Source organism: Apium graveolens, chromosome 3 (genome assembly GCF_009905375.1).
Source record: "Apium graveolens cultivar Ventura chromosome 3, ASM990537v1, whole genome shotgun sequence".
Classification (NCBI taxonomy): Eukaryota; Viridiplantae; Streptophyta; class Magnoliopsida; order Apiales; family Apiaceae; genus Apium; species Apium graveolens.
In genome coordinates, this window is record NC_133649.1 from 267445409 (window position 1) to 267461074 (window position 15666).

Below are 15666 nucleotides of genomic sequence, written 5' to 3' on the forward strand. Positions count from 1 at the left end.
CATTATCTAACACAACCATATATAACGGTTTTATAGAGTATAAAACCGAACCGAAAATTTGTTACCGGATCAGACCAGACCGTAACTTAAGGTTTCAGTCTGGTCGGTAACAGTTTAAAACCTAACTAAACGCATTTATTTTTTAGAATTTAGATACAACTATTACATATAAAATACTAATTTGAAGATATTAAATTATAAAATAAACATATAAAGTATAAAATAAACTTATGTAATTAATTGATATGTATATATATCTATAAAAATGATATATAATTATTATAAATTTATTAATATATATTTCCGCCTTGACCTTAACGGTTTGAAATATCTAGAACGGTTTTTGAAGGTTTCATGTGTTTTGGTTGTAAAACTTATTTTTATAATAGTTTTTAAAAAAATGATAAACAAATTTAGAAAAGAATAGTATTTTTGTTAATATTACTAATTTTAAAATTGTAAAAAGAAAAAGAGGGGGGCTATAAAGATTTTAAACCCTAGCAAGCAGTGAGGTTCTTTTCCTTGTTGCTCGCTAAACCCTAGAACCGCTGCTGCTGCTGCTGCTGCTTACCAGCAGAACCAAATTTGAAAAATGGCGGCGTTAGTGCAGAAGAAGAACTATAGGTGCGTAAAGTCCCTGGAGCAATTTTACAGCGGCGGACCTTACTCTGTGTCTCCTGACGGCTCTTTCATTGTCTGCGCCTGCGACGAAACTATCAAAATCGTTAATACTTGTGACGCTTCTGTTAAATCGACTATCGAAGGCGATTCCACACCTGTCACTGCTCTTTGTATTAGTCCTAATTCTAATTTCCTCTTTTCTTCTTCCCATTCTCGCCTAATTACCCTTTGGGACCTCACTTCCCTTCACTGCTTGCGTTCTTGGAAGGTAGCTACCCTTTTTCAATTCCAGGATATTATTATTATTATTATTATTATTATTATTATTATTATTATTAGGCTATTAAACTTTATTCACCCATTTTTCGAGTTTATTTTTCATTGATATTATGAGTATTGACAGTATTATTTGTTTTGGAAGAAATGTTTTCTTTAGTTAGTTAGTTTGTTACCGTGACTGTGTAATGTGGATTGCTCCTTTACAACAAGCATTAAATAAGTTATCTTAATTGTTTTTTTTTTGTGAATGTTAACATTCTACTTTGTTTAGGGATCAAATGTTTATATATTGTTGATTTTTTAGCATGTCATGTGAATTACTGTGTCACCGATCAGTATGAATTTAGTTTGTTTGGGATTCTGCAGGGACATGAAGGTCCGATTTCGGGGATGGCTTGTGACGCTTCTGGTGGATTACTGGCAACAGCTGGTAATGATGGTAAAGTGATGGTGTGGGATGTTGATGGTGGATTCTGTACGCATTACTTTAAAGGTCACAGGATGGTTGTCTCGACTGTTATGTTTCACTCTGACCCTAGTAAATTACTTGTAAGTATTAGGTCTAGTACTCTGCTTGCAAAATTTTGTATTTATACGTTGAACTGTATATATTGATGTTGTTACTCTGGTTTGCGTATCTGCTTGCAATATTGTTGCTACCTAAATATTATATAATAGACAGTGATGATTTTTGTTTGCATCACTTGGATGTCACTCTGGTTTTAAAACTTCATAGAAATTGTACATCATTTTAGCAAGCTATATGAGAAGCTTACTAAAAGTTTTGTACTTATATATCCACATCATTTTTATTTAAAGCAACTTTTTGGCTGACTATTTGCAGCTTTTTTCTGCAAGTGAGGATACAACTGCACGAATCTGGGATCTTACTACCAAGAAATGCATTGCATCGCTACAGAAACATCAGTCGGCCGTAACGTCCATAGGGTTATCTGAAGATGGATGGACTTTGCTTACTGCTGGGAGGGACAAGCTTGTCTACTTGTGGGACCTTCACGATTATAGTTTAAAATCTACTGTGGTGGTACACGAGGCTGTTGAAGCCATATGCGTTATTAATTCTTTGTCTCCCTTCACTATGTGTCTAGCTTCATCTGTACAGCTTCTTGAAAAGCAAAGAAAGGTTAAAGGAATACAATTCATAACTGTAGGTGAACGTGGGATTGTACGAATATGGGACTCTAATGGTGCAGTATGCCATTTTGAGCAGAAGTCCTCGGATTTTGCCATTGGTTCAGAAGATGAAAGAAGAGGATTCACCTCTGCTGTTATGTTGCCCTCTGGTCAAGGTTTACTCACAGTCACAGCAGATCAGGAGTTTCTATTTTATTCCCCGACAGAAACTCCTGATGGTTTGAATTTGATCCTCAGCAAACGGCTTGTTGGATATAATGATGAGATAGTGGATATGAAGTTTTTGGGCGAGGAAGAGCAATTCCTTGCTGTTGCTACAAGTGTTGAACAAGTTCGAGTGTATGATCTTGCTTCGATGTCATGTTCATATGTATTAGCAGGTCATACCAACATAGTTTTGAGCCTTGATACCTGTGTATCTACTTCTGGAAGAACTCTTATTGTAACGGGAAGCAAGGACAATACTGTTCGATTATGGGAAGCGGATAGCAGAGGTTGTATTGGAGTTGGTGTTGGTCATCTGGGAGCTATAGGAGCTGTCGCTTTCTCAAAGAAATCCCGAAATTTCTTTGTTAGTGGCAGTACTGATTGTACCCTGAAGGTTTGGAGTTTCGATGGCCTTTTAAATGAAGGAGATTCAAACTTAAAAGTGAAAGCAGCTGCAGCTTCCCATGATAAGGATATTAATGCCTTGGCTATTGCACCAAATGATAGTCTTGTATGTAGTGGGTCCCAGGACCGCACTGCATGCATAAGGCGGCTTCCAGATCTTGTGTCTGTCACTGTGCTTAGAGGACATAAGAGAGGAATTTGGTCAGTGGAATTTTCTCCAGTTGATCAATGTGTTATAACAGCTTCTGGGGATAAAACAGTAAAGATATGGGCTATTTCTGATGGTTCTTGTTTAAAAACATTTGAAGGCCATACATCAAGTGTACTTAGAGCATTTTTTGTAACTCGTGGGAGTCAATTTGTTTCTTGCGGTGCTGATGGTTTGATAAAGCTGTGGACTGTTAAAACTAATGAATGCATTGCTACTTACGATCAACATGAGGACAAGATTTGGGCCCTGGCTGTTGGAAAGAAAACAGAGGTGCTTGCAACTGGTGGCGGTGATGCTGTTGTGAATTTGTGGCATGATTCTACTATAGCTGATAAAGAGGAAGAATTTCGGAAGGAAGTAAGACATCTACCTAATCATTTCATTGCATTATTAACTTATGACCAGACTGATAAGAGCACCAAATTTGATGTTGTGTTGCATTCATCCCGCTACAAGTAACCCTCTTATATTATTTTATCACAGAAGTTATGTTAATAAGTTTAAACTTTAAACTTTAAACACACATTATCTGTTTTATTGTACTATAAAAGAGATTATATGGTCTGGGCTTGTCTAGGAAGTTCCTGAACATATCATGGCTTCTCAGGGATTATTAAATATGTAGCTGATTGTGTCATGTGTCTAGGTATCTATGTACAAATGCTGAAAGCGTGTATTATTGCAAAGTTTTGTTCCTAGAGTAATATTTGAATTTAATACTGCATGTCTGCAAAAAAAAATAAAATTACAATCATCTACCATCTTCATATCGAAAATTTTGTTGCTGCTGTAGGAGGAAAGTGTTTTAAGAGGACAAGAGTTAGAGAATGCTGTTTCAGATGCTGACTACACTAGAGCAATTCAAATTGCTTTTGAGCTTCGGAGACCACATAAACTTTTCGATTTATTTTCTCAACTCTGCAGGTAGCATTTTTTTTTGAATCAATCCTTTCCTTCACCTTTTTTCCCTGGTCATCTTTATATAAAATTTGAATTCCCTGCAGTAAAAGAGATGCTGAACATCAGATAGAGAAAGCTCTTTCCGGTCTTGAGAAGGAAAAATGGCATCTGTTACTGGAATATGTCAGAGAATGGAATATTAAACCGAAGCTCTGTCATATCGCACAGTTTGTGCTTTTCCGGATTTTTAGAATCCTTCCTCCCACGGAGATTGTTAAGGTACATGCATATCTTTTATAGGGTATTATGCAGAATTTTCCATGCCATGAAATATTATAGTTTTGAAGAGACTTGATTCATCCATTATAATTATTACTTACATTGGAATGTCAAGGACTTGACTACTAAGTGCTAAATACTAATCATCATGATTATTATAATGTATAATGATTTTTATCGTATATAATAAAGCTAGTAGCACTCTTATTTAATGTCGTATTACAAGTAAACCAGTAAATACTTCAGAAATTTTCAAGTACTGATCAAGTAAGATTAATGCATGTTTTATCCGATTAAGAGAGTTTGATCGATCATGTTGGTATGCATGTACATGGATTATAAAAATGGTAAAGATGTTCTTGTTTTTGAAGAAGTTTAGTGTTCGTATAACAGATGCAATAAAGTTGTGATTACAGTTGGTACTGAAGATATGATTATGCACATGGTTGTAGTCATTACTTCCCTTGAGTGAATTTTGTACCACGGATGTCATAGTACAACGAACCTCCTGCATGCTAAATTACGTCTCTTTTTCCTTCCCCCTCATGGCCTTCATCCCCCCCCCCCCCAATCCCGGATACATTGATGGATTTTATGTCAAATCTGTTTTGTGTTTTTCAGATAAAAGGTATTGGAGAACTTCTTGAAGGTCTCATCCCATATTCCCAGAGGCATTTTAGTCGAATAGATAGGCTTGAAAGAAGCGCCTATCTTTTGGACTACACTCTGACAGGAATGTCTGTTATTGAACCACAAGCGGAGGAAGTAGTGTCAAGAGGTAGTGCCATACAACAAAATAAGGATTCTAATGATGGTAGATTAGTAGAGTTTGCAGAAGAGGTGCGAGAGCAGGATGTTGTAGAGGCAGAAGGTAATATTTCTTCAAAGAAACGGAAGTCGAAGGGATCTAAAGATGTTGCACATAAGAAAAAGAAAGGAGTGGCTTATTTGAATGTCTCAACTATTACATCGGAGGCATAACACATCTGAAAATGTTTTTTTCTCAAAAATTTGGTGACTTCCTCTTGGTTGCGGAAGCAGGTGTTGTATTATTTACATTTTATTCATGTCCTTTGTGTTGTTACTTTTGCTCCAGCATTCAGGTTGTATGATTAGAAATTAAAGTGTAACATTTTATAGGGATTGTATCATGGTATGTGATGTGCCAACAATATTATTATTATTAGACTATAATTTTAGGAGATGATATCTTTGCTTAATTTGCCAACCTCTTTCAAAGAGGTTGTTGTCCTTTATTTATACCAAGTTCCAAATGAGCTTTATCTTACAAATTGGGCCTTCTTGGGCTTTACATAATGTTTCATAATTATTCTAACTATGATTCTTTTGGGACCGTCTTGTCTTGGTCTAATATTTGTCCCCTCCTGGTTCAAGCAATTATCTTAGATTTGTGCCTTTTATTTCGGGACATGAGAATTAGTGAAATGAGGAAAATGCGATAAAAAGAAAATAGAACAAAATAAAACAGTGGGATGATTAAATGTTAGTGAAATAGAAATAGAAATAAAAATAAAAAGACAAGGGTATTGAGATAGGAGCGTATGTGTTGTGCATATTGTTATATTTGAACTTTATTTCTTTTCTTCTTCTTCTTTCCCTTTTTTTTTTGAAACGTATAAATATTTTGGTTTTTATTTTCTGGGAATTACTGCTTGGACATTGGAGCCTTGGCTGTTCGACTTCCGTTTCAGTTAACAAAAGGGGGAGGTGGCTGGCCGGATCATCTCTTATTTCATCCTAAACTCTCGACCTCTGCTGTAACCGCCTGTAAGTCATCTTCCACCCTCTATATTATCTTTTGCTACTTTCTCTTTTGTATCTTGCCTCTCTTGATTTAGTTTATTCAATTACAATCACTTAATGGATCAGTCTAGTTCGTCATCTATCCGTACTGTTTCTGATCGAGACCCCGGTAAGCGACCTCTCGAGGAGGGTGATCACGAGTCCTTTCTAAATTTGAATAATCTAGAGATTCCAGATTTAGAGCAGTGTGGGTCCTTCGATTTCATGAACGAGGACGAGTTCTTGGGGAATGTCCCTATTGGGCCTCTTCCCTCGCCTCCCCGAGTCCCGGGACCTTAGAGAAGAGAAGACAGGTTGTTGATGATAGTCTTCGATTAGGTAGGGAGGAGTTCGAGGGAAGAGCGAGTTTAAACTACCTGAGTCATTATATTACTAGGGATCCTCCAATTGACAAGATAAAGGCGTATGTTGATTTGGCGAATAGGTATCGATATCGAGTGCCGACAGCGGATGAACGAGTGTGGATGATGCCGGAGTTTGGGATGCATGGGATACCGATGATATTTTTCCACTTCGGACTTCGGTTGCCTATGCATCCTTTTTTCCTGGCGATGTTCGAGGCTATTGGATGTGGGGTTAGTCAGTTGACGCCCAACTCCATTGCTCAACTTAGTGGGTTCGTCGCTCTTTGCTGTGATAGAAATATAACTCCTTCTTTTAAACTCTTTTTTTCGATATATGCAGTTAGGTATCACGATGTACAGGTTTATTTTGATTGTCCTTATAAGAGGGTTAAAATTGTCAGTGTTCGATCTTCCAACTCTGGATATCACGCTAGGTGGTTGTATTTTGGGGGGCCTGATTTAGAGTTTGTGAAACCGTGTGGTAAAGTGAGCCAGCTTACCATTGATTACTTAAATAACCTCGAGAAGTACGACGCGAGGTATCTGAATGAGTTTCATGGATTGAGGTCGATGTACACACATCTTCAACTAAACGAGCCTGATTTTTTGGAAATGCATGATTGTAAGAAGGGATTTTTAATAGATTACTTACTTTTTCATATGTATTTTACATTTATTGTCTGTTTCCCCTCTTTCTCTTTTTTTTTTATGTGATGACCCTTTTCTTCCTTTTTGTTTTGTTTTAGTGGCTAGGGTTTCTTTACAAAAGATTTTGGATAACGAAGTGAGAAAGGAGATGGATAAGGCCATGATGCTCCTCATTCAGCGTTCATCGAGGAAGAATGCCGATGGAGCAGGTGCTGGTACCTCTAGGGCCGGGGCTTCTGGTGCTGGGCACTCTGTGTCCATTGAATTATTAGATGAGCAGGGAAACAAAGTTGAGGAGATTCCTGAGGAGGCTGCGATTGATGTCGATGCGGGGGATTTAAATCCTCGGAAGAGAGGGCGTCATGAGGTAGATGGTGGTAACTTAGGAGGAGGAGATTTTGTCGAGCCGGCTGCGGGAGGCTGTGGGGTGAATAAGACCCTTACTTTGGTCAACAATAGGGTTTTTACGTCTAATCCAGGTGAGCCTCGATCGAAGAAGGAACCAACGAGGGTCGAGATTCAACCCCACGAGCGCTGGACCGGAGGGACAACAGTGCCGTTAAGGGCTTTCAATCTGTTTCATCTTCCCCAAGACTCGATTGCCTTCGATGGCCGGCGTCGGGATGATCTTGCCGACAGATGCAAAAGTCGAGCCGGGAGGGTATATGAATTTTATTTTCGTGTATATATATTTACGTATCTTTTCTTCTCTTTTATTATTATATTTTTTACTTTGATTTGTGATTTGTGACAGTTCCTCGCAGATTGTATGCATATTGTGGAAGAATTTCGCACTGACGGTAATGATGCGGCTTGTAAGAGATTGGAGGCGGAGGTGAGTTCTCTCAGGGTTGAGAGGAAAAAACTTATGGCAGGTTATTCAGAATTGGAAAAAAGATCGTCAGATTTGACGACGGATAATACCGCGTTGTCGAAGAAGGTGGGTGAGATGGAAGTTGAGAAGCAATCGCTGAATGCCACAGTCTCAGAGCTCGAGATGAGGCTTTCTGAAGTAGAGAAGGAGCGAGATGAGTTGAAGGGAAAGTGCGAGGGTTTGGAGCGTCATGTTGAGGGGATGGATTCTTCTTACCGTTTGATTGTTGGGGAGAATACCAGCTTAAAAGCGGAAGTGGAGAAAGGCATCGAGGATATCGCGAACGCTCTTGGAGACGGCTATGGGCGTTGTTTTGCCAGGATGCAAGGGGCGGGGTACGATACCACGGGCCATTCCTTCGAAGACTATATTGCCGACCTCGCTGCCTCGCAGCGCGATGATCCAACTAAGAAGTCTTGAAGGCGGGGAATGCCCCGTGAAATGATGTATGAATTTGGATTTTAAGTCTGTTATTTTAAGATAATGTTTCGTCATTGATGCTACGATGTTCGCTGTATTCTGAATGAGGTCTTTTCGGCCTTAGATATTTTTATGATGTTTAATTATATGCTTAATCAGATATTCTTTATAGGAATTTATAATTGTAAGGTATTCAGGACCGCTTGTATTTCACTTGGCTATATTGCCTCTAGTTTTTTTTTTTAAAACAGGGAATGAACCGTGATATTTTCGCCAAATAACTTCTAGCTTTCATAACTTAAATTCCCTCGATGGGGATCTCATAATGACCCTCATTGCATCGAGGGTTGGTTTTTGGTAAGGCTCTGCGGCCTCGAATTTTTAATCATTACACAGAGAATTAATCATTGGTAGAATTTCTTGAGGTGGATTCCATTCCAGGCATTCTTAACTGGTTGACCATCGAGGTACGAGAGCTCGTAGGTTCCTACATTGACGACCTTCGATACCTTGTATGTGCCTTCCCATGTTGGTTTAAATTTTCCTGAGATTGTTGGCTGTGATGCGGCGGAGTCTCGAAGGACGAGGTCTCCCACTTCAAATCGTCTATTTTTAACTTTCTTGTTGAAGTACCTTGCCATATTCTCTTGCTGAGCTATCATGCGAAGTCTAGATTCCTCTCTTGTTTCTTCAAGTAAGTCATTGTGAAAATGTAATCCTTCCGCTGTGAGAGAAGGATCGAAGACCTTGATCCTAGGGGAAATCAGGCTGACCTCGACGGGCAAAACGGCGTCGACACCGTATGCGAGGCGGAAAGGAGTTTCTCCTGTTGCACTTCGAGGAGTTGTTCTATAGGACCACAGCACGTTAGGGAGCTCATCAACCCAACATCGAGGAATCTTTTTCAATCCTTTTCTTTAACCCTTGTAAGATGGTTCTGTTTGTTACTTCTGCAAGGCCATTGGTCCTGTGGGTATGCAACTGACGCTTTGATGTGCTGGATTTTCAAGTCGCTTATAACTTTCTCAAATTGTGCGCCAACAAATTGTGTCCCGTTATCTGAAACTAAAATCCTTGGAATTCCAAATCGAAATACCACATATTCCATAAAAAATTCAATCATTTATTTTTCTTTGATCTTTGAGAGAGGTTTTGCCTCGACCAATTTTGTCGCGTAGTCGACTGCAACCACGATGTATTGGCACTGACCTTTAGACTTGGGAAAAGGTCCCACGATATCGACTCCCCATTGATAAAAAGGGCAAGGAGCAAGAATCGAGTTGAGCTCCGTTGTGGGTCGATGACTTACGTTCCCATGTCGCTGGCATGCCTGACATTTGTGCACGTAATCCTCACAATCTTTTCGGAGTGTGGGCCAATATATCCCCTGTCTCATGATTTTAAGAGCTAGGCTCTTTCCCCCGAGATGTTCGCCACATATCCCCGTGTGAACCTCGAGAATTGCTTGATCGGCCTCTTCCGGGCTTAAGCATCGGAGAAGTGGTTCAGTTAGAGCACATCGATATAACACTGAACCGATCGTGCAATAATTTCTTGCTTTAAACATGATAGCGCGGGCTTCACTTTTTCCCGTGGGAAGTTTGTTTTCTAGGATATACTCAAGGATAGGGCTTCGCCAGTCGGGATTGCTTTGAATATTGTGGACCATCACCATGTCGATAGCGGGGGATTTTTGGCTGTCAACATATACTGGGTCGAGGTTCAATTTCAGATTGGACGAGGCTAGCTTGGCGAGGGAATCCGCCCATTGATTTTCTGTTTAATCCATATTTGACAGTTTCCAGGAGGAGAACTTTTTTAGCAGCTCTTGTGTCATTGCAAGGTATTTAGACATGCTTTCATTATGGGTCTTAAACTCTCCGCTTATTTGCTTAGCCACCAGCTGGGAATCGCCAAATATGTCGATGATATCTACCTCGAGGTCCGTTGCTAATTTTAATCCCGCAATTAATGCCTCGTACTTGGCCACGTTATTTGTTGCTTGAAATTCGAACTTAAGGGCCTGTTGGACTTTAAATCCTTCCGGGCTGATAAGAATTATCCCTGCGCCACCAGAACTTGAGGTCGATGATCCATCAACGAACAATAGCCACGGCCTTGGCTGGATTTCCTCGGGGTCTGACCCTTTGGCCTTGAATTGGCATTCTGCCACAAAATCTGAGAGGACTTGAGCCCTTATAGCTGTTCGTGGTTTATATTCGATGTAGAATTGACTTAATTCGATGGTCCATGCGGCGAGTCTTCCTGTCATATCAGGTTTGTGCAAGATTCTTTTGAGTGAAGCATTTGTCAACACATGTATTTCTCTTGCTTGGAAATAATGCCGAAGCTTTCTGCTTGCAATGACCAAGGCATACACGAGCTTTTCGACCTGAGGGTATCAAGATTCAGCATCTCGCAGGGAGTGACTAATGTAGTACACGGGGACTTCCCTTCCTTCATCGAGTCGAACCAGGACGGCTGCAACTGTTTAATCGGATGCCGACAAATAAATGCGAAGAGCTTCGCCTGGGATTGGCTTAGTGAGAATGGGAGGGTTTGTTAAAAATGTTTTGAGTTCTGAGAAGCTGGATTTGCACTCGTCGTTCCATTCAAATGGTGTTGACCTTGAAGCCTTTTTTATGGTGGCGAAGAAAGGAAGACATCTTTTGGATGATTGGGGGATAAATCTTCGGAGTGCTGCTATGCACCCTGTTAGCTTTTACAAGTCTTTGATGGATTTTGGATCCTCCATTTCTAGGATGGCTTTTGTCTGCGCGGGGTCGGCCTCGATGCCTCGCTGTGTGATCAGAAATCCCAAGAACTTGCCGGACATAGCCCGAATGAGCATTTGTTAGGGTTGAGACGCAAGTTATGTTTCCGGGCATTTTCAAAAGTCTCACGAAGGTCAAGTGAGTGGTTAGCGGCGAACTTGGACTTGGTTATCATGCCGTCGACATAGATTAACATGTTTTTTCCTATTTGCGAGCCAAAGATTGTGTCCATCATCTGCTGGAAGGTTGCGCCAGCATTAATCATTCCAAAAGGCATGACTCGATACCCGAAGACTCCTCTGTGAGTAATGAATGCCGTTTTTTCCCAATCACGAGAATCCATTTTTATCTGGTTGTACCCTGAAAATGCGTCCATAAAGGAGAGGAGTTCATTTCCTGCTGTAGAGTCGATCAGCTGATCGATGTTTGGAAGTGGGTAGAAGTCTTTGGGGCATGCTTTGTTAACGTCTGAATAATCGACACACATTCGCCATTTTCCATTGTGTTTCTTGACTAAAACGACATTGGAGATCCATGTGGGGAACTGAACAGGCTCGATGAATTTAGCTTCGAGGAGTCGGTCAATTTCTTGCTCGATAACTGCCCTTTTTTCATCGGAGAATATTCGACGCTTCTGTCGTATTGGAACGACGTTTTTGTTGATGTGGAGAGAGTGGCGTGCGACAACCTCGGGGATTCCTGGCATATCCTTCGGGTCCCAGGCGAAAATATCAGCGAATTCTCTAACAAGGGCAATGATATCTCGTTTCAAATGTTCAAGGAGTCCTTTTCCCACCTTGGTTGTCTTTGATGGGTTGCCAACGACCACTTCGATCTCTTCTGTTTCTTCTGCAGGGAAACATGAATTCTAGTTTGTAGATTCAATTGAGTTGCGGGGATCAATCTCGAGTACCTGGTTGACTTCTAGATCTTCTTCCCCCTTTTTCCTTGGGGAAACTGTTGTCAGGTAACATTGTCTCGCGGTCGTTTGATCTCCCATCATTTCTCCGACCCCGAAGTCCGTGGGAAATTTCATCTTCAAATGGGAGATTGAAGTTATTGCCTTTAGGGATGTGATAGTAGTGCGGTCCAAAATGGCATTAAAGCTGGAAGAAGCACTGATCACATGAAACTTAACGACTTTCCAAACCTGACAAGGTGGTGAGCCAAAGAGAACTGGCATATCAATGGTTCCTACCACATGGACCTCATTTCCAGTAAATCCGTACAACGGCGTTCGAGAGTTTTCGAGCCGTCGATCCCCGATGTCCATTCGCGAAAAGGCGTGATGGTAGAGGACATCGACAGAACTTCCGTTATCGACGAGCATCTTTTTCACAGTATTATTTCCTACTCGGGTTGTGATGACAAGAGCATCTTGATGACCCTCGATGAGACCCGGATGATAATCATCATCGGAGAAGGAAATGACAGGGGTCGGGTTCACGCGAGGGCGTTTAACTGTCGGAGGATTGACATTGAAGACTTCCCGAGCGTATGCTTTCCTGGAGTTGTGAGAGAATCCTCCAGAAGCTGCTCCGCCGAATATGACGTCGATGACCCGATCATCTTGATCTCGATGGTGACGTCTAAGATTGTCCTCTTGTTGTACGTAATGTACCAACTGTCCTCGACGAATCTTTCCTTCTATGAGGTTGCTAAGTTGAAAGCATTGTTCTGTGGTGTGACCGGTATCTTCATGATACTCACAATATCTGGAACTGGGGGGTCTCCCGGCTTTCATGGGCCTCGGTGGTCTGTAGTCTGGTTCTGTTTTTAGAACTGCCAGAATTGTTGTTTTCTCTGTGTTCAATTTGGTGAATTCTTTTTCTGATCGAGTGTGGGGTTGTCAGTCCCTTTCCCTTCTATCCCTCGGAAACCGATCATCCATACGCGGTGGAGGTGATCGACGACGCTCACGGCGTCTTTCTCGCGCGGGGGATCGCGGGCTATAACTACGACGGCGCTCGTGCCTTGAAGAGCGTCGTGGTGACTGAATGCAACTAACTGCTTCTTGTAGCATCATACGATGTTCAATAATTTGGAATGCTGCTTGGAGAGTTTTTGGCCTTTTTTCAAAAATTTCTTCTAGGAGTAAACCATGTCGTGACTTATCGATGCATGCCGTTAAGAAGTTGACGACCATTTGTTTAATTAAATCTGGAATCTCAGGCGATCTCTTCCCTAAATCGGGTTAGAAAGCTGCGAAGGCTCTCACCTGAGCGCTGATGCATTGTCATCAAAGATGCTGTGACCTTAATGCCTTTGTAATTACTGGAGAACCGGGCTTGAAATTTGCTTTTTAAGGTTGCCTATGAATCAATGGATCGAGGTGGCAAATTGCTATACCATCAGAGTGCTGTGCCTTGAAGGCATGTAGAGAAAAACTGACAACGGGCGATTTCAGAGTGGCCGAAGAAAGCCATTCGTCCGTCAAATGTGTTGAGAAATGCCAACAGGTCTGAGGATCCGTCGAAGTGATCGAGGGATGGGGTTTTTAATGATCTGTCGATACGTGCTTTCTCGAGGAGGAGGGATAAGGGGCTTTCAGAGACAACTTCGAATCCCGATTGATTCCTCATGATGTTATGCATTTGAGCGATTTCTTCTTGCATTTTAGCAAATTCTTCATGTGATATAGACTCCGTGGACTCAGTTTGGCGTGAAACCTCGGCGGATGACACTGTCCGCTGTCGACGCTCACGAGGTTGTGAGTAGGTCGACTCTGCCGATGGCTCGTATTCATACTCTGTATCATCGTCATCATCATAAAATTCTTCATCATGCTCCTTGCTCTGTATCGTTGTTTGTTGGAGCTCCCGTCTAAGACGGTGAATTTCGCGCTTTCGCTCGAGTTTGGCCTGCAGCCTCCGAGTCTCGCGCTCTAGTAACTCTAGCTCTTCATCTGAATCACATGGTTCTTCCGGTTCTTCCAGATTTTCTTGGTTTTGAACTCTTAGCTTTTCTTTCTTTTCTAAATGCAGTTGCATGTCGCTTGAAAGAACTTTTTTGCCTCTGGAGGTTTGTATTCTAAAACGTTGATCTGACACGGATTTTCTCTTTTTGTCTTTTTGACGTGTATTTTTCCAGCTTTCCGGTTGATCCTCAAGAAGGCTCTCAGGTGGAGGAAACAAACATTTTGACTTTAATGCCGACTGCTTCGGAGGCTCACAGCCATCGAAGGTCGAGGCATCGGCGGCAGGTTCTGCTGTCAATTCTTTCACTTGCGTTGGTCCGGATGTTCCCGAATCAATCTCTTCTACAATCATTTTCTGGTTGGATCTATTAAAGCAAACCTCCTTCTAGCGCCAAATGATGTGCCAACAATATTATTATTATTAGACTATAATTTTAGGAGATGATCTCTTTGCCTAATTTGCCAACCTCTTTCAATGAGGTTGTTGTCCTTTATTTATACCACCAAATGGGCTTTATCTTACAAATTGGACCTTCTTGGGTTTTACATAATATTTCATAATTATTCTAACTATGATTCTTTTGGACAGTCTTGTCTTGGTCCAACAGCATACAAATTTGATATGGTCTTGTTGGGTTGACAATTACGTGCTATATCGGTCAACAGAAAAGGGTCTGCGTATTGATTTTATTCCAGTGAAATAGTAGTACCAGTCAATGGCAACTTGTACATGTCCTGTGCAAGGTCCACCAAATGCAAGTTGAGCTTGTGTAAAAAAATGTTAGATTAAATTGTGGAAGTAGAAAATAAGGTTGCAACATGAGTGTGGGGGGGGGGGGGGTTGGGAGAGTATTAATGGGGGGTTAGCTGAGCTACATGGTGGGAAGATTGACAGGGGGGCTGGGGGCGTAGTAGTCAAGAAACACACGTGGCTGGCTATTAATCCCAACCCCTTTTAGTTGTTGATGTTTGTGGTCTGCATCCAATCTTCCCTTTCTTACCACGAGGTTTGGACTTGTAGTGTCGCATTGTAATTAATATAACCTTTTTTTATTAGAGTAGGGATAGTCGATGAAATGTAAATGAACCTTCCTACATACATACGACAAACTTTGTACTTGTAGTTGGCTTTTCTTATGCTTCTCGGTGTTCAGTTTTATTATCATTCTCTTTGCTACTAATTATTACTATGCCAAATGACTCCTCATCACATTTATTGTTCTAATATTGTTTTTCTTTCTTATTAACAAAACATATCTGGCTCTACATATTTCTCAAAATATTACCATCTTTTACCCTAATAATAAGTACTTACCCGAATGCCAACCCATCCCTCGTGATGATACGTTAGAATTGCATTCAGTACCCGAATTATTCCCCAAAAAAAATCAAATAATGTGTCAAGACATTTGACATGCTTTAACTGGGGTGGGGATATATATTCATATAAAATCACATCTTATTTTTAAAAAATTAAACTAAACATTTTATACACAGATATTTTGAAACGGTTTTGAAGCATACCCGACATTTTTTGTTGCTTAAAATATACAAATATTAAGAAGATATTCGATTCATATATTATGGCGATTAAATACTAACTTAAGTTCAGAAAGGCTAATATCTTAGGATTCAGTTGAGTTTCTTGTTTTTTTATTGTCAAGGAGTTTCTTGTTTTTTTTTATTTGTAATTTCTATCACATCTGACTCATTTCCATTAAAAAAATGCTATGCTAATATTTTAAATACGTATAATGTATTCATGTTACATATGATCCGAACACAACGGACGGAGTGCCTTAAGTTGA

The 15666-nt window shown here is 40.6% G+C and overlaps 4 protein-coding genes across 4 annotated transcripts; 2 read left to right on the forward strand and 2 right to left on the reverse strand.

The window, feature by feature from the left end:
• Positions 1-495: 495 nt before the first annotated feature.
• LOC141713294 (protein TORMOZ EMBRYO DEFECTIVE) lies at positions 496-5277 on the forward strand. The gene is made up of 6 exons (XM_074516640.1): positions 496-889; positions 1267-1449; positions 1745-3235; positions 3672-3802; positions 3883-4057; positions 4679-5277. The coding sequence occupies exons 1-6, from the start codon at positions 593-595 to the stop codon at positions 5036-5038; spliced, it is 2637 nt and encodes an 878-aa protein (XP_074372741.1). The 5' UTR covers positions 496-592; the 3' UTR covers positions 5039-5277.
• A 217-nt stretch (positions 5278-5494) lies between these two features.
• On the forward strand, positions 5495-8323 carry LOC141711053 (uncharacterized). The gene is made up of 3 exons (XM_074513503.1): positions 5495-5845; positions 6972-7534; positions 7628-8323. Exons 2-3 carry the CDS (start codon positions 7022-7024, stop codon positions 8165-8167), a joined length of 1053 nt encoding a protein of 350 aa, XP_074369604.1. The 5' UTR covers positions 5495-5845; positions 6972-7021; the 3' UTR covers positions 8168-8323.
• Positions 8324-8571: 248 nt separating this feature from the next.
• LOC141714996 (uncharacterized) lies at positions 8572-9129 on the reverse strand. The gene is made up of 2 exons (XM_074518485.1): positions 9116-9129; positions 8572-9016 (listed from the first exon to the last, which is right to left on the reverse strand). Exons 1-2 carry the CDS (start codon positions 9127-9129, stop codon positions 8572-8574), a joined length of 459 nt encoding a protein of 152 aa, XP_074374586.1.
• Positions 9130-9947: 818 nt separating this feature from the next.
• LOC141714997 (uncharacterized) lies at positions 9948-12685 on the reverse strand. Its single transcript, XM_074518486.1, has 3 exons — positions 11855-12685; positions 10997-11809; positions 9948-10559 (listed from the first exon to the last, which is right to left on the reverse strand). Exons 1-3 carry the CDS (start codon positions 12683-12685, stop codon positions 9948-9950), a joined length of 2256 nt encoding a protein of 751 aa, XP_074374587.1.
• Between the last annotated feature and the right edge of the window lie 2981 nt (positions 12686-15666).

Bases quoted from the DNA above. Each gene is read 5' to 3' on its own strand.
- LOC141713294 (XM_074516640.1), top strand. From the start codon at position 593: ATGGCGGCGTTAGTGCAGAAGAAGAACTATAGGTGCGTAAAGTCCCTG. The intron at 1,450-1,744 runs GTAAGTATTAGG...GACTATTTGCAG, and splicing joins CTGACCCTAGTAAATTACTT to CTTTTTTCTGCAAGTGAGGA. The intron at 3,236-3,671 runs GTAAGACATCTA...TTGCTGCTGTAG, and splicing joins AGGAAGAATTTCGGAAGGAA to GAGGAAAGTGTTTTAAGAGG.
- LOC141711053 (XM_074513503.1), top strand. From the start codon at position 7,022: ATGGATAAGGCCATGATGCTCCTCATTCAGCGTTCATCGAGGAAGAAT. The intron at 7,535-7,627 runs GTATATGAATTT...GATTTGTGACAG, and splicing joins GCAAAAGTCGAGCCGGGAGG to TTCCTCGCAGATTGTATGCA.
- LOC141714997 (XM_074518486.1), bottom strand. From the start codon at position 12,685: ATGAAAGCCGGGAGACCCCCCAGTTCCAGATATTGTGAGTATCATGAA. The intron at 11,810-11,854 runs GTACTCGAGATT...TCTACAAACTAG, and splicing joins AAGATCTAGAAGTCAACCAG to AATTCATGTTTCCCTGCAGA. The intron at 10,560-10,996 runs GCAAGTTCTTGG...TGATACCCTCAG, and splicing joins GCTCATTCGGGCTATGTCCG to GTCGAAAAGCTCGTGTATGC.